We start from the raw sequence: 25,962 nt of genomic DNA on the forward strand, positions 1-25,962 counted from the left end.
AAATCCCCCTGAGGTGGGATGCCTGATGTGTTCAAGGAACAGGGAGGAGGCTGGTGTGGATGAGGGAGAATGGTAGGAGATGAGGTTTGAGAGTTCAGAAAGTGTGGAGGGCAGAACATGCAGTTTTATAGATCAAGAAAGGAATGTGGCTTTTAACCTGTGCAAGTTAGGAAGCCATGTGGAGAATTTTAACCAAAGAAGTGACTTGATCTAATCATGGCAATTGGGTTGAGAATAGATTGTTGGTAGTAGGGGCAAGAATGGAAACAGATAAGGAGAGAAATATAATGGTAGTTTGGACTGGGGTAAGGTTCTGGGTTAAAATTCAAGATTGAGAGCAAGGTAAAAAGAGATGAAAGAAAACCTCTCATAATTTATAATAGTAAAATGTAATTTGCTTCATTAAAAAATAACTTTATAACAACAAAAAGATAAATAATCCAACTTAAAAATGGGCAAAGGACTTGAACAGACAATTCCCAAAGAATGTATACAAATGGCCAACAGGTACATGAAAAGATGCTCAACATCGCTAATCACCAGGGGAATGCAAATCAAAACCACAATGAGATATCACCTCATAGCCAGTAGAATAGCTACCATCAAAAATAGAGAAAATAACAAGTGTTGGTGAAGATGTGGAGAAATTGGAACCTTTCGACACTGGAGGTGGGAATGTAAAATGGTGTAGCCATTATAGAAAACAGTATGGAGGGTTCCTCAAAAAATTAAAATAAAATTACCATATGACCCAGCAATTCCACTTCTGGGTACATACATACCCAAAAAGAATTCAAAATACAAATTGAGTTGGTTTTCCCTGTAGTACTATAAGCCATTTTAATAAATCATAGGTTCATAGAAACTCTCTAATTTTGCAGTCTATTTTCTTGATAATAGGAAATGGACTTTCAATAAAAAGTACCTTGGGACCTTAGGCAAACGGTTTGTTTTTCACAGGAGAAATGCAGGTGGAAAGAGGCAGTTTCTAGGGTTAATCTGGAGGATCTCACTAAAGGATTTTCTACTTAAGCTATTAATTTACAGTAACTGAAAAGAGATAATTTATCTCCTACAACGGACTTCCAAATTAAATATAAATGTAACTCAGGAAGAGAAAAATATGCAGAAAATTTTTCGTATCATACTGAAACACACCAGCATTTATTTTTACTCTTGTATTAATCAACTGTCTGTTAGAAGAGAAAGTGACACACGTCTGCACCACCGAGTTTATACAAAATGAAGCCCCCAAAAGTAAAGCGATATGTGCACCTTCATTAGAAAAAGAGGACGAACCTTCACGCCGAAAATAGTAAACAAACTTCTGTACAGGCATCAGAGATCAACATCACGCACTTTAACATCCGAGGTTAACAAGGCATTTAAAAATAACCAAGGGTTTTTGCTACTGCCTGCGACATCACCTATTACGTAAACATTGCTATGTAGTTCATTTATGAACTAGACCGGATATTTTTTGCAACGGTTCAAGAGATGATACCACAATCGCAGCTGTCACCAGACACTAAAACTCTTCGTTGAATCTCTTCACTGCTGCTTTCGAGTAAGGGGCTGTTTACTGTTTCAGGACAATCGTGGGATAAAGGACCTCCCTGAAACATTCATATACGCTTTGCTAATGTGGGAGGAAGAGGACGATCCTCTGGATCTGTGACTTGGGAGAAGGAAAAGACAACTGTTTTTTGAATTCTTGCCTTGCTCTTGCTGATCTGGCGCAGAACCGCCCCGTGAACATTGAGCTCACAAGGCTTGAGAACGTAGGGTAAAGGAGAACTGCAGGTGTCTTTCTGGGGTTTCTGTAAGGGCAAACAGAAAGCAATTTTAAGCTATCAATTGGCTTTTTGGCCGACTATAGCCCTAGTTCAAATTTCCTCCTACGTTTGTTAGATTTTTACTTTAAAGAGGGTCTGAAAAGGAAAGGGCCGTCATTCGTTTGCCACAGGCGATCACTTGGCGACAGGGGTCCCGAGGGAGGGTAGCCCAGCCGGTCTCTCCATTCTGGTCTGGGAGTCGCGCGCCGGCTCCTCCGGCCCCGCCCTTCGCGGCGTGGGGGCGGGTCCGGCCGGGAGCTGCCCTCTTCCAACATGGCGCCGCGGGAGGCGGGTCCTGCTCGCCGGGTCCCGGGGTTCCGGCGCCGTGCGTTTTGGTTCCGGAGTAACAGTGCCCTCGCCACCGGCTTCCTCCTCCCGACGCAGCCGCTGCTACCGCCACCGCCGCCGAAACGCGCGGCCTCGAACGGCCCGGTCTGGAGCCCGCGCGCGCCGCGCTGTCCTGCTCGGGGTGGGGCACAGCACTCGCGCCCTGACGCTTGGGCAGAGGGCCCCCCTGGCTTTCTTGAGGTCTGGTGGTCCCGGGGCTCCTTCCTCACGGCCCCGGACTGAGTCCCCTCCAGTCGGAGACCCTCTAAAGTCCACTAAGGAGGAGTGAACACCTGCCGCTGTTATCTCCCTAAAACAGGATCATCTCTATGCCGTCTCCTCACACCCACGCAGACAGCAGAGCTTCACGATCCTGATTTGCCCTCTTTCCCAAATCTAGAACCTTCTGACCTTCGCTAGTTCCTACTGGCTCCTGCCCCTTGCCTGGTCCACCCTCGCGGACAGAAATCCCTGCGGGCCCCTTCCTGACCACCCTCCTCTCTTCACTGCTCCCCACCCTCAGCCCTTTCCCCTCGATCCCCTCGTCTTCTCTTGGAACCCTGCCTAACCAGGGGACAGTGGGTACCTCCTACCCAGGATGTGAGCCCCTTTTAACCTGTAATGCTGTGGCTGGCCTTTGGCCCCTTCCATGCCATGGAGAACCAGATGCTGGTGATTCGCATCAAGATTCCAAATAGTGGTGCGGTGGACTGGACAGTGCACTCCGGGCCGCAGTTACTCTTCAGGGATGTGCTGGTGAGTGGTAATCTCAGTGTCCAAATCCCAGCGAGGGCACAGAGATTTGTGGGGTAGGCAGCACCTTGCCCACTGAATCTTAACCTGGTGGCCTGACTTAGTGGCAGTGGCCATTGCTGGCCTCTCTTGGGGGTAGTCTTATTGTTTCAACCGCAAGCATTGATTAATTGCACGGACAGAAATCTGGCAAATGTGCAGGGCCCTGGGGAAATAGACATGAATCAGGTTGCACTCCTGCCCTCAAGGAGCTCACAGCCTGGACTGGGACACACAGAAGCAAGCAATGGGATGCAAAAAACTGAGTGTAGAAAAGATTTTTTTCCCCAGTTCCTCTTGGAAAGTCCCTGGCCGTATTCCAGTCATGTCTGTCTGAGTTCCCTGAACTTGGTGTCTACTGGAGAAAGGGAAACAAGGCAACTTTAACTGACCATGTTTCAGCAAACCTAAGGTGTCATTGGTTTTAAGATAATATTTTATGTACCACTAAGAAAGAGAAAATGCTGCCCATGAAACTGACACACCACACATTATGCAAAAATAGCCCAATTTCAGAGACAGTAAAATAAGGGGGAAATGCGCATCTTAGAATCAATGATGTGTAATTACTTACTCAGAATGTAGTTCAAATAAAATCATAGAATGTAAGAAGAGCCTAGTATAACCTTGCAGGTGACCTGGGAAGCCCATTTTTGCAGGTAGTTACTGAGGTGCAATGAGGTGAAATGGCCTTTCCAAAACCATGTTGCTCCTGAGTGGGAGAATCAGTATCAGAACTCAGATTTCTTTACTTTTACTTAGTATTTTTTTTCCTACATGCTACAGTGCCACTCCTCATATTTTAACATACGTTTGAGATAGAGTGCATCATGCCCATTTTATAAATTGAATAATTGAGGTATCAAAGGCAGAACGGACTACCCAGAACGATGCTACAGGTACCAGATTGATAGTGAAACTTAGCTGCAAGATGTAGTGGGGCTGGGTGAAGGTTCCTGGTAGGTGGGAGATCTGTGATGTGATTTTTGATTGTCATAGGTTACTCAATCAAAATTTGATTCCTGTACTTCACTTTGAGTTCTGGATGTTACTGACCACCCAGACCATTACAGATGTTCAGATGTGGAGGGCTAGCAAGAGCCAGCAGCCTCCAATCTTGTACCCAAATGCCATCCTTCTCTTTGCTTCTGGAGTTCTCCACATTGTCACATGTACATAGATTTCCTCTCATGACAAAGGCCACACTCCTTAGCATGGTTCCCTGGGTCTTCTTGATTGGCTTGTGCCTGCCTGGCCCCAGCTTCAGCTCTCACCATGCCCCGTTGGGTAATGAGCATACTGTGCACCAGGAATATAGAATTAACCTTGAGCTCTCCCAGGTGCCCAGGCTGTCTCCACTTGGCCCCTTTCTTCAGCTGGTCAACTGCTACCAACCCAGCTTCACTTTTCCTCCAAGTTAGTTTTGGTTATGTGACCCTTTTCTCTGTTCCCACAACTTCATTCTGGAAAAGCAGACAAGTTTTGTCATAATTTTGTCTATCTCCTCCACTCAGTGGTAAGCTTTTGGAAGAGGTGGGTATCTCTGTTTCCCTCTGTTTCTGGTGCTTCATAGGACCCTGAAATACTGTTTAATGAGGGAGCTTAAAGAGGATGCATGCAGTTATAGCTTTGTGGACAACATACTAGGTTTTGTATCGAAGAAATGTGCAAGCAGTCCCACTAAATGGGCAAGTTACTCTACGTCTCTGAGCCTCAGTTTCCTTACTTGTAAAACAGGGATAATGACACCTGCCTCTAAAACCTGTGAACATTAAATGTCTGTGATGAGAAAGACATGAGCTTTCTTTCACTTTACTCATGTGAGATAACAGAAGGTAATATTTAAAGTAGATTTAAAACACAAACTCTGGGGCTGCACTGCCTGGGTTTAAATTGCAAGCCCTGCTATACTCACTTGGGGAAGTGTGTTCCGTGTCTCAGTTTCTTCATCTGTAAATAAAAAAAAAAACACAAAAAAAACTGGGGTAGTGGATAAAAATAGTGTCTACCTCATAGAGTTGTGGGGAAGAATTGATACATATAAAGCACTTAGAACAATCAGAAACATAGTAAGTGCTCTGTGAGTATCATTTTTATAGCATAAGAGAGGGCCTGGTTTTTCTGTTTCCCAGGCATCTCTCAGTTATACTTTGGCTCAAGGCTGCCTGGCCTTAAAAGTAGCCTTGGCACAAATGGTCCTACCATCTAGAGCTCCGTGTGCTTTGTGTCCTGACACGTGCATGCTCAGGTAAGCCCAGGTAGAGCATGTTTTGTCAGGAAAGCCTGAAAAAAGGCTCATGGCAATGGGTGTTGTGCTAATCCTAGTGCTTCTTCTAGCAAGTTCTGCAAGTCCAGGTACGGGAGGACTCCTGCCATCTCTTCTCCAGGGTCACCTCATTTCTTCATCAAGAAATTGGCAGAGTCCAACAGAAACATCAGCATCTGTGGCCTGGAATCTTAAAATTTAAAGCCAATTGAAATTTGGATGCCTCCGCTTCACCTAATATAACTCTCCTCACCCCAGTTTTCAAATGAGGCAACATAAACCCTGGAAGGGGAAAACGCTGAAGCCACCCAGCTAGGTTTTGGTGGAACCAGACATGGAAGCCAGTTGCAGTTGGGAGTCACCAAGTCAACTGTAACCGATAGTGTTTTGGACCCAGAGGCAGTAGTTGAGGGCTCCAGTCACAGCTCCATCAAACAGCTGGAAGACCCGGAGCGAGTTACTCAGCCTCTCTGGGCTGGTGCTTTGACTGAATAATTAGGGACTGATGGCTGCAGTGTGAGGTAGGCCTAGCTGGTCCTCAAGGGCAGAGGCGCTTGGGTTATCTGTTTTTCAGCTTTCTGTATTTCCCCTCTTCTTGCAGACGTAGTCTCCAGTTGGGGGAAAATTATGCAGGAGAGCTCAGTCAGTGGTAAGAAAAAATGTACCCCTTTCCCTCTTGTTTAAATTCTGTCTCCCAAGTCCCAGCTCAGATTTCCCCTCATCTGTAAAATTGGTCTAAACTGAGCTTGTGGCTTTTTCCTGCCTCTTGCATTAGCAAATACTATTTGTCATTTATGTCTTTTATTTGGCTCTTATCATACTGTAAGTCCTCTGTATTGTTTGTCTTTTAAGTTTCTCGTTATCTCTGGGACCAGATTATAATCTTCCTAGATCTTACCCTTCTAGAGCCTAGGCTCCTGGCATGCTGTCGATGCTTCAGGATTTTGGTCTGTCTGATGTTTGGCTGATTTATTAAAAGCAAGAAGAAGAAAAGGGTCAAAAAATTATCACCATCAAGATACATAAACTTGTTTTATTTTGAACCTTTTTTAGGTTAGGTAAATATTACATTGAGAATAAGATAGGGTTGCTTTGAAATACATCACTTAAAACAAAACTGAAAGATAAACATCAAAATCATTAAACGTGCGCTGCTTAGAAATGACCAGTATATATTGACTAATTTGTATACTTTTTGCCCCATTGCCATTATGATAGTCCCACTTTATTTGCTTTAGCAAAACAAGATGGTTGTTGTATCCCCATGATTCTCATGAACAAGTTCGTTTTTTCTTTCTCTTTTTCCCCACATTAAGATGTAGAGTCTCTGTGGCCCTTGTTTATGTTGATGGACAAAGAATGCTGTTGCTGCCCAGCAGGAGTTTTAGCTAGTTACCAGAAGTGGCTGTTTGATGGGGTCTGCTGTTCCTAAGTAGGAACGATCCTAAATTAGTTTGCTAAATGCTGTAGAGTTCACATCTCAAGACTGAAGTGATCTGAGTTCCCTGGAAGTCACCAGTGATAACCTAGACTTGGAGGATTGGGGTGGAGGCCCCACTCCTTTTCTGTTTGTTTATTTACCAATCAATACTAGCTAGAAACGGTCCTCAATAGATGCTGTGGGAGGATGATGTAAAAGTGAAGGAATGACCATCCTCCACTGATTGCTAGATGCTTGGGGTTTCATTATGAGATATGCTTTATAATGTTCCAGTAATCAGTGACTGGTTTTATGTATTTAACAGATACTAATGTGGCACTTACTATGTGCTAGACGTTTTTCTAAGCACTTTACAAATACGAACTCAGTTTAGCCCTACGAGGTAGGTACAGTTATGGTCTCATTTTACACAGCGGGAAAACAGGCACAGAGATTGATCATTCAGCTACCAAGCAACAGAGACCCATGGTCCAACCATAGCAGTTTGGCTCCAGTCCATATGCTTAGGCTTTATACCGGTCACCTGGATTATATGAGTTTATTCCATACTTGTTCTAGTTTCCACTTACCTTGTCTACCTACAAGTGTGTAGAAAGAATTTTTATAACACTAAAATTTTTTTACAAATACTTCCTCCCGGTTGATGTTTCATTTGCTTACAGTCAGAAGGAAAAATAATCTTGGCTCTGATGAGTGAGGGTTGCCTAAGATAGTTCCCCTTGATCAATTTGATATGCACAGATTTATTTTTGAAAAAATAAAAACCAAAAAAAACACTGTAGAGGCAAGGCTATTATGCAAATTTCCACTGCAGCACAAGCTTCTAAAAAACTGCCTTTAGAAGGAAGTTGCAGCCTCCACTCTAAGTGCCCCCCTGCATGGAAGGGCTGTGGGCCTCCTGCTGAGAAATACTGCAGGCGGCGTTGTGAGCCGGCTGCCAGGTGCCAGTCTTGGCAGCACCCAGGAGGGATGTTGTGACGGAGCTCCCTGAGAGCAATGAGGTTTGCAGGCCATTTGGGTTGGGGTGGACGTAATGGAGGGTCACTTTTCCCAGAACTATTTCTCGAAGGTGTTCTGTGCCTCCAGTTAAGCTGTCTCTGTGGGTTTTCAAGTGTTAAGAATTTTCTAAGTTCATTTAAACACTGATGTCAGATTATATGCACTTTTAAAATCTTTTTCATAGGCTGGATTAACTCTATTCCAGTATCATTAAATGTTTTCCAGTTGCTTAAGAGTAAACGTTGATAAAAATTGTTTGTATTAAAGGTAGCATTATAGATTTATATCATCATCATCATCATCATGGGAGCTTGTTTTTTGCTAGGTACAGATTAGGAACTACATTTGTCAAGTATCTACAATATGCTAGGCTAGTTTATATTTGTTACATTATCTAATTTAATTTTTCCATTACATCTGTAAGTATTACTAGACCCATATTGGAGGATAATCAAATTGAGGCTCAGAGAGGTTAAGTAAATTTGTTCCCAGTCACACACCTAGTAAATGCACAGCTGAGATTTAAGCCCACGCCAGTCTGACTCCCAAACCCTTTATCCTTTCTACTGGCAGTGCATTCCACAGCCGCCCGTCCGTCGAAGAACCCAGTTGTTGTGTCTTTTTTGTAATTACACAACAGTGCATTTGTATCACTGTTGAATCCAGAGTGGAAGATTATGTTATTAATATAGAGTAGAAAGACTTTGTAAAGATTTTCCTCCCTGGAATAGAGATTTAAATTCTAGGTTTACATTGCTGGGCTAAGTGTGATTATGAGCTGATGTTTTTATAGTTTATGCCAACATTTCAAAAACCTCTCCCAGGTTCTCATATTTCCTCTAGGATTTGCCACATGTTAGCAATAAAAAAGATGGCTAATTGTGTTTCTTTATTCTTTCTTTGTTTAGGATGTGATAGGCCAGGTTCTGCCCGAAGCAACAACCACGGCATTTGAATGTAAGTCTGGCTTGTATACTTAGTTGACTGTGTCTTTCTGCAGTAATTTTTCAAAGGGTTTATGGGTTGCATTACTTTAGAAACTGACAAAAAAGATTATTTATGATCATCATATGGTACATTTAAATATTCATAAATTAATGCAAGTTTAATGATGATACTGAACCCAGTAATATTTTCTTATTTAATCATATCTTGGGTGTGCATATTTCTATAATACAGTCTTAATTACCAACATGACCTTTATCTGCTCTTGCTCCTCACTGTAATAATATTGTGGGACAAAAGGAAACGTGTAAACTACCTGTAGGCCAGTGATTATTGATTAAGAGGTTTAATCCATTGCTGCTTCAAAACAGCAACAGAGTAGTGCTTTCAAGTGAGCATTTACATGGAATAATTCTGTTTTTGTAGTACTTGGCATGGGTGCTGCATGATGATGATAGCATCACTTCAGGTCTTAAGTCCTTCGGCCAGATGCACCCCCCTCCCCACCAAACCTTTTGGCTTGGGACCAGGGTGTACTAGAAAACTGGTTTTTATCTGAGCCAGGTCGTTGCAGGGGAGGTCGGGGTCTGAGTAATGTTAAGATAAGTGTATGAGAGTTTGCTCAGTAGTACAGGCGCCATAGTGTTGTGAAGGATAAAATAAGGATTTGTGACTGTGGTTCTTACCTTTTTTTTTGAAGATGAGGGCCACTTTTCCCTGTATGAAATGTATGGTTTTTCCACATGATGGTATACTTTTGTTTGTGTTTTTCTAAGCAAGTGGTTAATAACAGAGTACAATATCCTTTCTTTTATTTATGGAGGACAGTTTGGCAGTACTAACAAAATATAAAATGTGTAAAACCTTTGATTTGGCAGATTTCCTTTTAGGAAGCTGTCCAACAGAAATACCTACACGTGTTGAATACCCTTCAAACAAAGTGTTCATTATAGAATTATTTTTAGTAGCAACAAAAAATTTGAAGTAAGCTAAATAACTACAATAGTGGATTAATAAATTATTTATCCATAATCTGAAGTATTAAACAGCATCTAAAAAGAATGAGCTAGAATTTTGTGCATTGACATTGCTGAATCAACAAATAATATGTATGGTATGATCCCGTTTTGTAAAATATCTAATCCCACTTCCTCCCAACTTCATGCATGTATTGAAAGACAAGGGTGTGAAGAGTACCCATTACGATGCTTTCCGGGGGCTTCCCCTGCAAAGTGGACCTGAGGGCTGGAGTGGAGAAATGGTTCGCTGAATGAGCACACTTTTTTACTTTATATATTTCTCCATTGTTTCAGTATTTTTCAACAGCCATTACATGCTTTTAAAACTACTTGAGTAGAACCCTCAAAAAAATTCGTGTTTTATTAACGATACTGGACTCTGTACTGTTGAAAGTTAATACATATATCTGAAGTACATATTAGTGTTGTAAGCTCTTCAGACCCCTTGGGTTACTCCTTGGGGTGCCAGGGATGTCATGGCAGTCTGGTAGTTCACATTTGGCATACTTACTGTTGTCAGGTGCTGTGCTAAGAGCGTTCCATAGTTTATCTCATTTAATTTAATCTTCATAAGGTCCCCACAAAGTACTTTGAAGGACTGTCATTAGCTCTGTTTTAGTTGAGCAAAAGACATCTCTAAGCAACTCAGAGTCTCACAGCTAGTAAGTGATAAAGTAAACTTTCTGGAGTAGACTGCAGAAGTACTACTGCAACCTTAACCACTATTAAGACTTGTTCTGAGACTTGTCATAATTCTTGAAATCTTCTATTCTGATTGTTCGTAAGTGTGGCAAAAAAGAAGCCTGTTTTGTACTCTGCTCTTGCTTCCTGGGTTCCCCAAAGTGGCTCAATGTACCTGTGTCCCATTGGCTTCCAAAATTAGGGTTCATAGTAATAATAATACTGATGGCTTTAGCTATCACTTATTGGTGGTCTGCTCTGTGCCAGGCAATGTGCTGGATGATTTACCTAGATAGTTGCTAATCTTTACAACTCTGTGAAGTAGGAAAATTAAACCTGTGAGGCAACTGAAGCTCAGATACATGAAACGATTGCCAAAAGTGATTAGCTAGGAAGTCGTGGAGCGCAGATTCACACAGTACTTTTTGGCTGTAAAACTTGCATTCTTTATAACCAAGTATATTGAAAGCCTGTTAAGTGTATTAAGTATGGTTTATGTGGTTGATGGGTTTATGGTTTATGGTTATGATGAAACATCTTCTGAATAAATAAAACTTTAATCAAAGAAATATTTATGGCAATATATTTAATACTGAGAAGTGTACCTAGCACTAACAGAATAAATGTTTGAACTTCTAGGTTTAAGTTCTTAGATCTTACTCCTTCTTTTCCCCACACAAAGGCAGCAGCTCTATATCTGTTTCTGGACCAGTTTTAGGTGAAAAAAATAAAAACAGAAACACATAAAGACAAAATAATGGCAGTCCTTTGTTTCTTTTGCTTAGATTACCATATACTTTTAAGACTTAAAATCCTAGGCTGGCTTACTTAGTGATTGCTTTAGGGTGACCTTATTTTCTGAACCAAAGATCTGAGTTAATAAATTTGTGTATAAGGAATAGTTGGAAAGATGCAGTTAATAAGTTTGTTTACTGACATTTTTAGCTATTTCAGTAGTTGTAGGTATGATAAACAACTCCTGAGTAAATAAAAGTTTAATCAAAGGTGTATTTATGGTAATATATTTAATACTGAAAGGTATACCTAACACTAATTGATTTTTTATACAAAACATGGTATTATATTTAGTGACATGAGGCAACAAAAGAAAGGGCACCATCAAATTTACCTGTTTTACGTCAATGTAGAGAAAAAAAGAGAGTTGAGTAAGTGGAAGAGGGGAAAGATAGTTCTTCAGTTCTGAGAAATGCCATCTCTTCGGACAAACCTCTGATCCTCCAGATGTGGTCAATCTGTCTGTGCACCTTTACTTGAGCAGGTAACCCGTTGGGCCTGCCCTCTGGTTGGATGAGTGCATGTTTCCCTTCCTCACTAGATTTCTTACGTCTTGGTGACAGGTCTATGTTTTATTTCACTCTTGTTCTCGTCTTAGTACTTGGCTTATTGCCACATAACAACCCTTGTTGAAATGTTATATGTGTTCATATTCAAATAAAAATTAGAAAATTCACGTGACCTAAAGCTAAGTAAGTAATTTGCTTTTTTCCATTATTTGTGCTGTTGCTAAGGCACAGTCTATAAATGGTTGGAGGTGGACAATTCAGGCTCCAAATCAAATTCCGGCACTTGACTGGGCACCCTGTCCCAAGGGGCAAAGATCTGCAGTGCTCTATTTTTTCTGATTTCTGTTCCTGGGAATAGTGTTTCCAAGGTGATTAGGGCTGGATGAGGGGAGGGAGGTCCATTTGTGCTAACTTCACCTCTTGGACTGATGGCCTTAAACCTCTACTCTTCTTACCTCATTTAGGTCCTTTCTGCCTTATAACTAGAGCACAAACGAGAGCACTTTTCCCTATCTAGTGATTGATTTTTTTTTAAATTGTGACACTACAGATGATCTTTTAAAAAAATTTAAGCAGCATAAAAATAAAAAGTCCCCATTTCCCCTATTCACTATTAACAATTTCTTCAGTGTCTTCACAGAATTTTGCTGTTAACAATTTCTTCTTTTTCCTTACAGATGTTTTCTTCCTACATAATATATACTATACCACAGCTAGTTTCCCCAGCCCCTACTTAGTAGTGGTGTACAGTGTGCACAAATCAACATCATTCTTTTGGGTGACTACATTCTTCTAAATTTTATGGCTAGGCTTAATTTATTGAACCTATTGATGGACCAGTTTTAAGTTTGTTACCAGTTTTTTGGTATTAGGACCAAAAGCTGCAGTTAACAGCATTGTCTTAAATCTTTCCACATTGTGGAAATATATTGTAGGATAAATTCCCTGGAGTTGGAACTACTGGGACAAAAATACCCCTATTTTACATTTTAATAGCTATTACCATGTTGCTGCCAAAGGGTTGAACCAGTTTACCCTCCCACCAACAGTGTTTGAGAATGCCATTTTTCCCTGCCCTCACCAACTCTGGGTATTTTTTTAATTAGCAGACTTTTTTAGTAAATGTCAGTTTGATAGGTGACAAAGATTATTATTATTTTTTCCTCCAGTTACAAATGAGCTTGAGCATCTTCTCATTTATATTTTGGTCATTTTGTATTTCATTTCTGTGACCTACTTGTCACTTTCGCTCATTTTTCTATTAGGTTATTTATCTTTTTCTAATTGATTTAAGAGATTTCCAATAGTAAGAATATTGGCCTTTTGCCCTATACGTTATAAATATTTTCGTTTGATCTCCTGCTTTCCTTTCAGCTTGTTGTAGTCTTTCTTTCTCTTTTTTTTTTTCCATGCAGAAGTTTAAAGTTTTGACATGGTTAGATTTATCATATTTTCCTGTGTGTGTCTTATGGATTTATGTCATTGTGCTTAGAAGAGTCTCCTACATTGGAGGGTATTGAAAAAACATTCATCCATATTCTTTTCTTTTCTCCTTTACTGGAGGTAAACATGCACACACACATTGGGTATGTACATAAATATGTATGTTTATAGGTGTGTTAGAGTGTGGTTTGTTGTTTTGGTAAACAGTGTGCATTTTTATTACAAAGGCCAGAAGGATTTTTTTTTTGTAATTGTACCATTTTCAGTTTATTTTGGTGAAAGAAGGAGTTAGGTGGGGAATCCAACTTTATTTTTCAAGCAGACAGACCAGTTGACTCCATACCAGTTACTGAATAATTTGTCTTTTCCCAGACGTGAGAACACTTCTGAGATGAAGCTAAATTCCATAACCATAAAAAATGTTTATGTCTGCATGTATGTGCCCTATGTATGCTGTAAGAGCTAGACATTCATATAGGCCCCCAAACCCCTGCTGCTTCTCACAGTTTCATTAACAGATTAATGAGTACACCAACATATAAGGTGATGAAAATCAACGGTGCCCACTAAGGAGTTTCCTGTGTGTGTATCGGTCACATGTGTTCCTGTCTGAATTGTCTCTAGGTAAGTTACTGCTGTAAGATGACTATTGGGCTGGTGTTGCTGGACAAGAAAACCTTATGGTGACTTGAAAGATGCATTTCAAGTCTATATAGACAAATGCTGACTTCTACCTGTAAATAACATATGGCCCTCTTTTCCATGACACTCTGACTTGACATATTTTGGTCCATAGCCTTCATAAGTATCTTTTTTTTTTTTTTTATTTTTTTATTTTTTTATTTTTTTATTTTTTTTTTATTTTTTTTTTATTTTTAATAATTATTTTTTATTGAAGGGTAGTTGACACACAGTATTACATTACATGAGTTTCAAGTGTACAACACAGTGGTAGAACATTTATATACATAATTCTAGGTTCCAGCTATCACCCTACCAGGCTGTTACAATATCTTGACTATATTCCTTATGCTATACATTACATCCCGGTTACTAATTTATTTTACCATTGGAAGTCTGTCCTTTTTTTTTTTTTTTTTGTGAGGGCATCTCTCATATTGATCAAATGGTTGTTAACGACAATAAAATTCTGTATAGGGGAGTCAATGCTCAATGCACAATCATTATTCCACCCCAAGCCTAATTTTTGTCAGTCTCCAATCTTCTGAGGCATAACAAACAAGTTTTTACATGTAGAACAAATTCTTACATAATGAATAAGTTACATAGTGAACAGTACAAGGGCAGTCATCACAGAAACTTTCGGTTTTGCTCATGCATTATGAACTATAAACAGTCAGTTCAAATATGAATACTCATTTGGTTTTTATACTTGATTTATATGTGGATACCACATTTCTCTCTTTATTATTATTATTTTTAATAAAATGCTGAAGTGGTAGGTAGATACAAGATAAAGGTAGAAAACATAGTTTAGTGTTGTAAGAGAGCACATGTAGATGATCAGGTGTGTGCCTGTAGACTATGTGTTAATCCAAGCTAGACCAGGGCAATAAAACATCCACGTATGCAGAAGATTTCTCTCAGAACAGGGGGGGTGAGGTTCTAAGCCTCACCTCTGTTGATCCCCAATTTCTCACCTGATGGCCCCCCTGCGACTGTGCCTGTCTTAGGTTGTTCCTCCCTTGAGGAATCTTACCCGTCTCTGGCTAACCAGTCATCTTCCGGGGCCATACAGGGAAATGTGAAGTTGGTAAGTGAGAGAGAAGCCTTATTGTTTGAAAAAGTTAGCTTTTTACTTCTTTGCATATTTATGCCCTGTGGCTTCTATGCCCAGCATTTGTCTTGAGGTATCTTTACCACTTGGAAGAATTATGATACTCGGTAAATTTGATATGAGGCACGAATTCTATTTAAGGGTTGTAATTAGGAAGGAAGAAGAAAAGCTATAGAAGTAGCAGGCGGAAGAAAACATGGGAAGATTGATTATTTCTTTGATATATCTTCTTGTACAGTAACCAGCATGTACAGGTTTTAAGCTACTACTTAAATTGCACACACACATTAACATAATAGGAGTATAGTTACATAACCAAAGCATATCTGTAATTACCAGCCATCTGCAGTGAAACCAAGAAAACCAGTTAGGCACCTTAGGCATTTGTGAAAACTTATCTATGATATGGTGGATATTGTCCAAATGAACTTGAACAGTCTGAGAGAAATCAGACAAATTAAAACAACCCATTCCTGGGGACTGTTCACATGCCATATGTTCTTTTAACAATAAATAGTTTGTAGTTGTAAGACTTTGGAGCGCTACAATTTACACTTCTCCAAATTCTTGGTTGAGTTCCAACAGTATAGATCCAGTCCAATTTTGTTGTTTTACTGTATGCACAGGCCAGCTTAGATATCTCCTTCTTCATTCCCATGGCAAGTCCAGGAACTGGTGGGATGAGTGCATCTACAGCTGTAGCAGTGCGTGGATCTTTGTTGGGGTTTTTTGATGATCATCTTCTGGCATGAGTCTTCCAGAGGGTGCAGATGTTGGAAGTTCTTTTTCATATCGTATCTTAGTTCATTTTCGGGGTAGCCCAATTAGGCTTTGATCCTCTGTATAAACACAAACAGACCCTTTGCCTACACTTTTATATGCCCTTTATACCCTTGCATAAGTATCTTTACACTTGATCAAGCCATGCATCTGAGTTTTGGCTCACAGAATATGATTATAGGATAAATTTTTATTTTACTTCTATCTTCTTTCAACCATGACCATTTCTATTTATTTATTTATCAAGGTATCATTGATACACACTCTTAGGAAGGTTTCACAAGAAAAACAATGTGGTTACTACATTCACCCGTATTATTGAGTCCCCCCAATACCCCATTACAGTCACTGTCCATCAGTGTAGTAAGATGCCACAGAGTCCCTATTTGTCTTCTCTGTGCTACACTGTCTTCCCCGTGGCTCTCCCACACCATGTGTGCCAATCATTATACCCCTCAATCCTCTTCTCCCTCCCTCCTCACCCCTCCCGTTTGGTAACTGGTAGTCCCTTTTTGGAGTCTGTGAGTCTGCTGCTATTTTGTTCCTTCAGTTTTGCTTCATTGTTATACTCCACAAATGAGGAAAATCTTTGATATTTGTCTTTCTCTGCCTGACTTATTTCACTGAGCATAATACCCTCTAGCTCCATCCATGTTTCAACCATGACCATTTTACACTCACTTCCCATTGAATAGAATCCTGGAAGATTATTTTGGGTGGAAATGTTAAAACCACTACATTGTATCCCATTTTATTTATTTATTTATTTATTTATTTTTTTAATTAATTATTTTTTATTGAGGGGTAGTTGACGCACAGTATTACATTACATTAGTTTCAAGTGTACAACACAGTGGTAGAACATTTATATACATAATTCTAGGTTCCAGCTATCACCCTACCAAGCTGTTACAATATCTTGACTATATTCCTTATGCTATACATTACATCCCGGTTACTTATTTATTTTACCATTGGAAGTCTGTCCTTTTTTTTTTTTTTTTGTGAGGGCATCTCTCATATTTATTGATTAAATGGTTGTTAACGACAATAAAATTCTGTATAGGGGAGTCAATGCTCAATGCACAATCATTAATCCACCCCAAGCCTAATTTTCGTCAGTCTCCAATCTTCTGAGGCATAACAAACAAGTTCTTACATGGAGAACAAATTCTTACATAATGAATAAGTTACATAGTGAACAGTACAAGGGGAGTCATCACAGAATCTTTTGGTTTTGCTCATGCATTATGAACTCTAAACAGTTCAAATATGAATACTCATTTGGTTTTTATACTTGATTTATATGTGGATACCACATTTCTCTCTTTATTATTATTATTTTTAATAAAATGCTGAAGTGGTAGGTAGATACAAGATAAAGGTAGAAAACATAGTTTAGTGTTGTAAGAGAGCAGATGTAGATGATCAGGTGTGTGCCTGTAGACTATGTGTTAATCCAAGCTAGACCAGGGCAATAAAACATCCACGTATGCAGAAGATTTCTCTCAGAACAGGGGGCTGAGGTTCTAAGCCTCACCTCTGTTGATCCCCAATTTCTCACCTGATGGCCCCCCTGCAACTGTGCCTGTCTTAGGTTGTTCCTCCCTTGAGGAATCTTACCCGTCTCTGGCTAACCAGTCATCTTCCGGGGCCATACAGGGAAATGTGAAGTTGGTAAGTGAGAGGGAAGCCTTATTGTTTGAAAAGGTTAGCTTTTTACTTCTTTGCATATTTATGCCCTGTGGCTTCTATGCCCAGCATTTGTCTTGAGGTATCTTTACCACTTGGAGGAGTTATGATACTCGGTAAATTTGATATGAGGCACGAATTCTATTTAAGGGTTGTAATTAGGAAGGAAGAAGAAAAGCTATAGAAGTAGCAGGCGGAAGAAAACATGGGAAGATTGATTATTTCTTTGACATATCTTCTTGTAGAGTAACTTCAGCATATATAGGTTTTAAGCTACTACTTAAATTGCGCACACACATTAATATAATAGGAGTATAGTTACATAACCAAAGCATATCTGTAATTACCAGCCATCTCCAGTGAAACCAAAAAAACCATTAAGGCACCTTAGGCATTTGTGAAAACTTATCTATGATATAGTGGATATTGTCCAACTGAACTTGAACAGTCTGAGAGAAATCAGACAAATTAAAACAACCCATTCCTGGGCACTGTTCACATGCCATATGTTCTTTTAACAGTAAATAGTCTGTAGTTGTAAGACTTTGGAGCGCTACAATTTGCACTTCTCCAAATTCTTGGTTGAGTTCCAACAGTATAGATCCAGTCAAATTTGTTGTTTTACTGTATGCACAGGCCAGCTTAGATATCTCCTTCCGCATTCCCATGGCAAGTCCAGGAACTGGTGGGATGAGTGCATCTACAGCTGTAGCAGTGCGTGGATCTTTGTTGGGGTTTTTTGATGATCATCTTCTGGCATGAGTCTTCCAGAGAGTGCAGATGTTGGAAGTTCTTTTTCATATCGTATCTTAGTTCATTTTCGGGGTAGCCCAATTAGGCTTTGATCCTCTGTATAAACACAAACAGACCCTTTGCCTACACTTTTATATGCCCTTTATACCCTTGTGTAGAACTCGTTGGAGGTTACCACACAGGAACTGCCCTTTCTTTTTTTTTTTTTTTTTTGCTTTGTTTTTGCTATCACTAATCTACACTTACATGACGAATATTATGTTTACTAGGCTCTCCCCTATACCAGGTCCCCCCTATAAACCCCTTTACAGTCACTGTCCATCAGCATAGCAAAATGTTGTAGAATCACTACTTGCCTTCTCTGTGTTGTACAGCCCTCCCTTTTCTCCTACCCCCCCATGCATGTTAATCTTAATACCCCCCTACTTCTCCCCCCCTTATCCCTCCCTACCCACCCATCCTCCCCAGTCCCTTTCCCTTTGGTACCTGTTAGTCCATTCTTGAGTTCTGTGATTCTGGTGCTGTTTTGTTCCTTCAGTTTTTCCTTTGTTCTTATATTCCACAGATAAGTGAAATCATTTGGTATTTCTCTTTCTCCACTTGGCTTGTTTCACTGAGCATAATACCCTCCAGCTCCATCCATGTTGCTGCAAATGATTGGATTTGCCCTTTTCTTATGGCTGAGTAGTATTCCATTGTGTATATGTACCACATCTTCTTTATCCATTCATCTATTGATGGACATTTAGGTTGCTTCCAATTCTTGGCTATTGTAAATAGTGCTGCAATAAACATAGGGGTGCATCTGTCTTTCTCAAACTTGATTGCTGCGTTCTTAGGGTAAATTCCTAGGAGTGCAATTCCTGGGTCAAATGGTAAGTCTGTTTTGAGCATTTTGATGTACCTCCATACTGCTTTCCACAATGGTTGAACTAGTTTACATTCCCACCAGCAGTGTAGGAGGGTTCCCCTTTCTCCACAGCCTCGCCAACATTTGTTGTTGTTTGTCTTTTGGATGGCAGCCATCCTTACTGGTGTGAGGTGATACCTCATTGTAGTTTTAATTTGCATTTCTCTGATAATTAGCGATGTGGAGCATCTTTTCATGTGTCTGTTGGCCATCTGTATTTCTTTTTTGGAGAACTGTCTGTTCAGTTCCTCTGCCCATTTTTTAATTGGGTTATTTGTTTTTTGTTTGTTGAGGCGTGTGAGCTCCTTATATATTCTGGACGTCAAGCCTTTATCGGATGTGTCATTTTCAAATATATTCTCCCATACTGTAGGGATCCTTTTTGTTCTATTGATGGTGTCTTTTGCTGTACAGAAGCTTTTCAGCTTAATATAGTCCCACTTACTCATTTTTGCTGTTGTTTTCCTTGCTCGGGGAGATATGTTCAAGAAGAGGTCACTCATGTTTATGTCTAAGAGGTTTTCGCCTATGTTTTCTTCCAAGAGTTTAATGGTTTCATGGCTTACATTCAGGTCTTTGATCCATTTTGAGTTTACTTTTGTATATGGGGTTAGACAATGGTCCAGTTTCATTCTCCTACATGTAGCTGTCCAGTTTTGCCAGCACCACCTGTTGAAGAGACTGTCATTTCGCCATTGTATGTCCATGGCTCCTTTATCAAATATTAATTGACCATATATGTCTGGGTTAATGTCTGGATTCTCTAGTCTGTTCCATTGGTCTGTGGCTCTGCTCTTGTGCCAGTACCAAATTGTCTTGATTACTATGGCTTTATAGTAGAGCTTGAAGTTGGGGAGTGAGATCCCCCCTACTTTATTCTTCTTTCTCAGGATTGCTTTGGCTATTCGGGGTCTTTGGTGTTTCCATATGAATTTTTGAATTATTTGTTCCAGTTCACTGAAGAATGTTGCTGGTAGTTTCATAGGGATTGCATCAAATCTGTATATTGCTTTGGGCAGGATGGCCATTTTAACGATATTAATTCTTCCTAGCCACGAGCATGGGATGAGTTTCCATCTGTTAGTGTCCCCTTTAATTTCTCTTAAGAGTGACTTGTAGTTTTCAGAGTATAAGTCTTTCACTTCTTTGGTTAGGTTTATTCCTAGGTATTTTATTTTTTTTGATGCAATTGTGAATGGAGTTGTTTTCCTGATTTCTCTTTCTGTTGGTTCATTGTTAGTATATAGGAAAGCCACAGATTTCTGTGTGTTGATTTTGTATCCTGCAACTTTGCTGTATTCCGATATCAGTTCTAGTAGTTTTGGGGTGGAGTCTTTAGGGTTTTTTATGTACAGTATCATGTCATCTGCAAATACTGACAGTTTAACTTCTTCTTTACCAATCTGGATTCCTTGTATTTCTTTATTTTGTCTGATTGCCATGGCTAGGACCTCCAGTACTATGTTAAATAACAGTGGAGAGAGTGGGCATCCCTGTCTAGTTCCCGATCTCAGAGGAAATGCTTTCAGCTTCTCGCTGTTCAATATAATGTTGGCTGTGGGTTTCTCATAGATGGCCTTTATTATGTTGAGGTACTTGCCCTCTATTCCCATTTTGCTGAGAGTTTTTAACATGAATGGATGTTGAACTTTGTCAAATGCTTTTTCAGCATCTATGGAGATGATCATGTGGTTTTTGTCTTTCTTTTTGTTGATGTGGTGGATGATGTTGATGGACTTTCGAATGTTGTACCATCCTTGCATCCCTGGGATGAATCCCACTTGGTCATGGTGTATGATCCTTTTGATGTATTTTTGAATTCGGTTTGCTAATATTTTGTTGAGTATTTTTGCATCTACGTTCATCAGGGATATTGGTCTGTAGTTTTCTTTTTTGGTGGGGTCTTTGCCTGGTTTTGGTATTAGGGTGATGTTAGCTTCATAGAATGAGTTTGGGAGTATCCCCTCCTCCTCTATTTTTTGGAAAACTTTAAGGAGAATGGGTATTATGTCTTCCCTGTATGTCTGATAAAATTCCGAGGTAAATCCATCTGGCCCGGGGGTTTTGTTCTTTGGTAGTTTTTTGATTACCGCTTCAATTTCGTTGCTGGTAATTGGTCTGTTTAGATTTTCTGTTTCTTCCTGGGTCAATCTTGGAAGGTTATATTTTTCTAGGAAGTTGTCCATTTCTCCTAGGTTTCCCAGCTTGTTAGCATATAGGTTTTCATAGTATTCTCCAATAATTCTTTGCATTTCCGTGGGGTCCGTCGTGATTTTTCCTTTCTCGTTTCTGATACTGTTGATTTGTGTTGACTCTCTTTTCTTCTTAATAAGTCTGGCTAGAGGCTTATCTATTTTGTTTATTTTCTCGAAGAACCAGCTCTTGGTTTCATTGATTTTTGCTATTGTTTTATTCTTCTCAATTTTATTTATTTCTTCTCTGATCTTTATTATGTCCCTCCTTCTGCTGACCTTAGGCCTCATCTGTTCTTCTTTTTCCAATTTCGATAATTGTGACATTAGACCATTCATTTGGGATTGCTCTTCCTTTTTTAAATATGCTTGGATTGCTATATACTTTCCTCTTAAGACTGCTTTTGCTGTGTCCCACAGAAGTTGGGGCTTAGTGTTGTTGTTGTCATTTGTTTCCATATATTGCTGGATCTCCATTTTGATTTGGTCATTGATCCATTGATTATTTAGGAGCGTGTTGTTAAGCCTCCATGTGTTTGTGAGCCTCTTTGCTTTCTTTGTACAGTTTATTTCTAGTTTTATGCCTTTGTGGTCTGAAAAGTTGGTTGGTAGGATGTCAATCTTTTGGAATTTTCTGAGGCTCTTTTTGTGGCCTAGTATGTGGTCTATTCTGGAGAATGTTCCATGTGCACTTGAGAAGAATGTATATCCCGCTGCTTTTGGATGTAGAGTTCTATAGATGTCTATTAGGTCCATCTGCTCTACTGTGTTGTTCAGTGCTTCCGTGTCCTTACTTATTTTCTGCCCAGTGGATCTATCCTTTGGGGTGAGTGGTGTGTTGAAGTCTCCTAGAATGAATGCATTGCAGTCTATATCCCCCTTTAGTTCTGTTAGTATTTGTTTCACATATGCTGGTGCTCCTGTGTTGGGTGCATATATATTTAGAATGGTTATATCCTCGTGTTTGACTGAGCCCTTTATCATTATGTAGTGTCCTTCTTTATCTCTTGTTACTTTCTTTGTTTTGAAGTCTATTTTGTCTGATATTAGTACTGCAACCCCTGCTTTCTTCTCACTGTTGTTTGCTTGAAATATGTTTTTCCATCCCTTGACTTTTAGTCTGTACATGTCTTTGGGTTTGAGGTGAGTTTCTTGTAAGCAGCATATAGATGGGTCTTGCTTTTTTATCCATTCTGTTACTCTGTGTCTTTTGATTGGTGCATTCAACCCATTAACATTTTGGGTGACTATTGAAAGATATGTACTTATTGCCATTGCAGGCTTTAAATTCGTGGTTACCAAAGGTTCAAGGTTAGCCTCTTTAGTATCTTACTTCCTAACTTAGCTCGCTTATTGAGCTGTTATATACACTATCTGGAGATTCTTTTCTTCTCTCCCTTCTTGTTCCTCCTCCTCAATTCTTCATATGTTGGGTGTTTTGTGCTGTGCTCTTTCTAGGAGTGCTCCCATCTAGAGCAGTCCCTGTAAGATGTTCTGTAGAGGTGGTTTGTGGAAAGCAAATTCCCTCAGCTTTTGTTTGTCTGGGAATTGTTTAATCCCACTGTCATATTTGAATGATAGTCGTGCTGGATACAGTATCCTTGGTTCAAGGCCCTTCTGTTTCATTGTATTAAATATATCATGCCATTCTCTTCTGGCCTGTAGGGTTTCTGTTGAGAAATCTGACGTTAGCCTGATGGGTTTCCCTTTATAGGTGACCTTTTTCTCTCTAGCTGCCTTTAACACTCTTTCCTTGTCCTTGATCTTTGCCATTTTAATTATTATGTGTCTTGGTGTTGCCCTTCTTGGATCCTTTCTGTTGGGAGTTCTGTGTATTTCCGTGGTCTGTTCGATTACTTCCTCCCCCAGTGTGTGGAAGTTTTCAGCAATTATTTCTTCTAAGATACTTTCCATCTCTTCTCCTCTCTCTTCTTCTTCTGGGACCCTTATAATACGGATATTGTTCCTTTTGTATTGGTCACACAGTTCTCTTAATATTGTTTCATTCCTGGAGATCCTTTTGTCTCTCTCTATGTCAGCTTCTATGCGTTCCTGTTCTCTGATTTCAATTCCATCAATGGCCTCTTGCATTCTATCCATTCTGCTTATAAACCCTTCCAGAGTTTGTTTCATTTCTGCGATCTCCTTTCTGGCATCTGTGATCTCCTTCCGGACTTCATCCCATTTCTCTTGCGTATTTCTCTGCATCTCTGTCAGCATGTTTATGATTCTTATTTTGAATTCTTTTTCAGGGAGACTGGTTAGGTCTGTCTCCTTCTCTGGTGTTGTCTCTGTGATCTTTTCTTCCTGTAGCTTTGCCTTTTCATGATGATAGGAATAGACTGCAGAACTGGGACGAGTGACGGCTGGAAGAACTTCCCTTCTTGTTGGTTTGTGGCCCTCCTCTCCTGGGAGAACAGCGGCCTCTAGTGGCTTGTGCTGCGCAGCTGCTCGCAGACAGGGTTTCTGCTTCCTGCCCGGCTGCTATGGAGTTAATCTCCGCTGTTGCTGTGGGCGTGGCCTGGCTCGGGCAGCTACTCCAAAATGGTGGAGTCGCGTTGGAGCAGGAGCGGCTGGGAGGCTATTTATCTCCGTAAGGGGCCTCCCTGCTCCCTGCAGCCCAGGGGTTAGGGTGCCCAGAGATCCCGGATTCCCTACCTCTGGATTAAGTGACCCGCCCTGCCCCTTTAAGACTTCCAAAAAGCACCCGCCAAAACAAAACAAGGCCCACCAAAAAAAAAAAAGAAAAAAAAAATTTTTTTTAATTAAAAAAAAAAAAAAAAAAGGGTGGTCGTTCGTTTTTCTTTATTCTGTGGTGCCAGCCTCAGGCCTCTGCTCACCGGTCTTTCTGCCCTGTTTCCCTAGTATTGGGGGCCCTATCCCTTTAAGACTTCCAAAAAGCGCTCGCCAAAAAAAACAGCAAAAAAGCAAAAAAAAAATGGTCGCGCGCTTTTCTTATGTCCTCTGTCGCCCAGCCTCCAGTGCCTGCTCACTGTTCTTGCTGCCCTGTTTCCCTAGCATCCAGGGCCCCCTGCCCACGCACTGTGTCTGCGCTCTGGCCCGGATGACTGGGGCTGGGTGTTCGGCAGCCCTGGGCTCCGTCTCCCTCCCGCTCTGCCTGCTCTTCTCCCGCTGGGAGCTGGGGGGAGGGGCGCTCGGCTCCCGCGGGGCCGGGGCTTGTATCTTACCCCCTTCGCGAGGCGCTGGGTTCTCTCAGGTGCGGATGTGGTCTGGATATTGTCCTGTGTCCTCTGGTCTTTATTCTAGGAAGGGTTGTCTTTGTTATATTTTCATAGATATATGTTGTTTTGGGAGGAGATTTCCGCTGCTCTACTCACGCCGCCATCTTCTGCCCCTCCTCTGTATCCCATTTTAAATCTGACATAATATGATCATTTAAAGCAAAATTGCAATTACATAAGCCATAAATTCTTATGCATATAGAAAACAGCTATAAATGATTACTGGAGAAACACCTGTAAGAGAGATACCCTCATGTCCAAATAGCAAAGACAATCTATTGATGTCTTTCTAACCTCTGCAGTTATGTTTTCATTTCTTTTGTCTTGCTCTGGAAAAATGCCTTTGCTGTAGTTTTAATTGATTCTCACCTGGCACTGAAGGAATGTGACAAATGATATATAATATATTGCCTTAGCTTTCTGTTACTCATTTGTAGAAGCTAGACTGTTTCTCTCGAAAGCCCACTTGAGTCGGTGCAGCAGGTGCTGTTTGGCTGCGAGCACCTGAGTGTCTGCCGTTTGCTCGGCAGGCACTGTGCTTGCCATTCTGACCACCCCTTAGCTGGGGCTGCCTCTGTGCCTCTACTGGGCCTTTATGTTCCTCCTCTTGGTTTCTCTTTTGGATTGCATTGTAGCTTCAAATAAAATCGCTAACAACATATGGCCTGTTATGATTCTCTCTTCCCAAACTCTGCCATTTTGTATATTTGTGACACACTGCAGATTTTGTGAAGATTGCTTCATAATATTTGTTTACCATCTGCCTCACTCTATTTGGTATCTTGCTTGGATTTTTTTCCTCCATTTTAAGTGACATTAACAAAATCCAGCCAGTACATAGACTTTCTGGTTCTACTTTTGCTTCCCTAATGTGCTGGAAAATCATATTACTATGCTCCAGGCAACTAGAGAAGCCTGGAATTCTCATTGTGAACCAGTGTATCAGATCTATTGCACCTCCCCACCCCCTTTGGTCATATCTAGTAATGTTTTTTTTGGTCAGATGGCAAAGAACTTCCATGTATAAGACAAAAAGAGCTCAAATCATTTTTTCTACTTCTTTCTACTTAGTACCACTACTTTCTAATGTTCTTCACCAAAATATTTATGCCTTTGAAACTCTGCCATTTTCATGTTTATGATTTATAGTTCCCTTTAGTGTACATTTTACAGCTAATCCAGTTGCATAGGCAATTAACCAGAGTTTTTGCTTAAATGGGCTGTGTGTGTCTGACTTTTTAACAGAAAATTATTTTAAGTTATTGTCATACTAAATTGCTTGGTATGATTTCTACTTGTTATGCTTCACTAACTGCTCATACCTGTGAATTTATTGTCTTTATTTTTAAAATTTTTCTCAGCTTTATTGAGAACATGATTGAGATATGATTGAAATATAACATTGTCTAAGTTTAAGGTGTAAAACAAGCTGGTTTGATACAGTTATATGTTGCAAAATGATTACCACCATAACAATAGCTAATACTTCCTTCCCATCACATAATTACCATTTCTTTTTTGTAGTGAGAGCATTTAAGATTTA

General features: G+C 40.2%; 1 protein-coding gene across 15 annotated transcripts in view; it reads left to right on the forward strand.

Annotated features, from left to right (window-relative positions):
• The first annotated feature begins 2,201 nt into the window (after positions 1 to 2,201).
• The window catches only part of MAP2K5 (mitogen-activated protein kinase kinase 5), a 257,633-nt gene continuing 233,872 nt past the window's right edge, over positions 2,202 to 25,962 (forward strand). For 3 of the 15 annotated variants that reach the window (XM_036932272.2, XM_036932273.2, XM_036932275.2), the window contains exons 1-2: positions 2,204 to 2,918; positions 8,569 to 8,617. In XM_036932272.2, coding sequence (XP_036788167.1) covers positions 2,784 to 2,918; positions 8,569 to 8,617 — 184 coding nt within the window. In that variant the 5' untranslated portion in view covers positions 2,204 to 2,783. Of the gene's footprint in view, positions 2,919 to 8,568; positions 8,618 to 25,962 lie in introns of all 15 variants that reach the window. The other 12 variants (XM_036932263.2, XM_036932264.2, XM_036932266.2 and 9 more) reach the window with 8 other exon arrangements.

Source organism: Manis pentadactyla, chromosome 11, assembly GCF_030020395.1.
Source record: "Manis pentadactyla isolate mManPen7 chromosome 11, mManPen7.hap1, whole genome shotgun sequence".
NCBI classification, from domain to species: Eukaryota; Metazoa; Chordata; class Mammalia; order Pholidota; family Manidae; genus Manis; species Manis pentadactyla.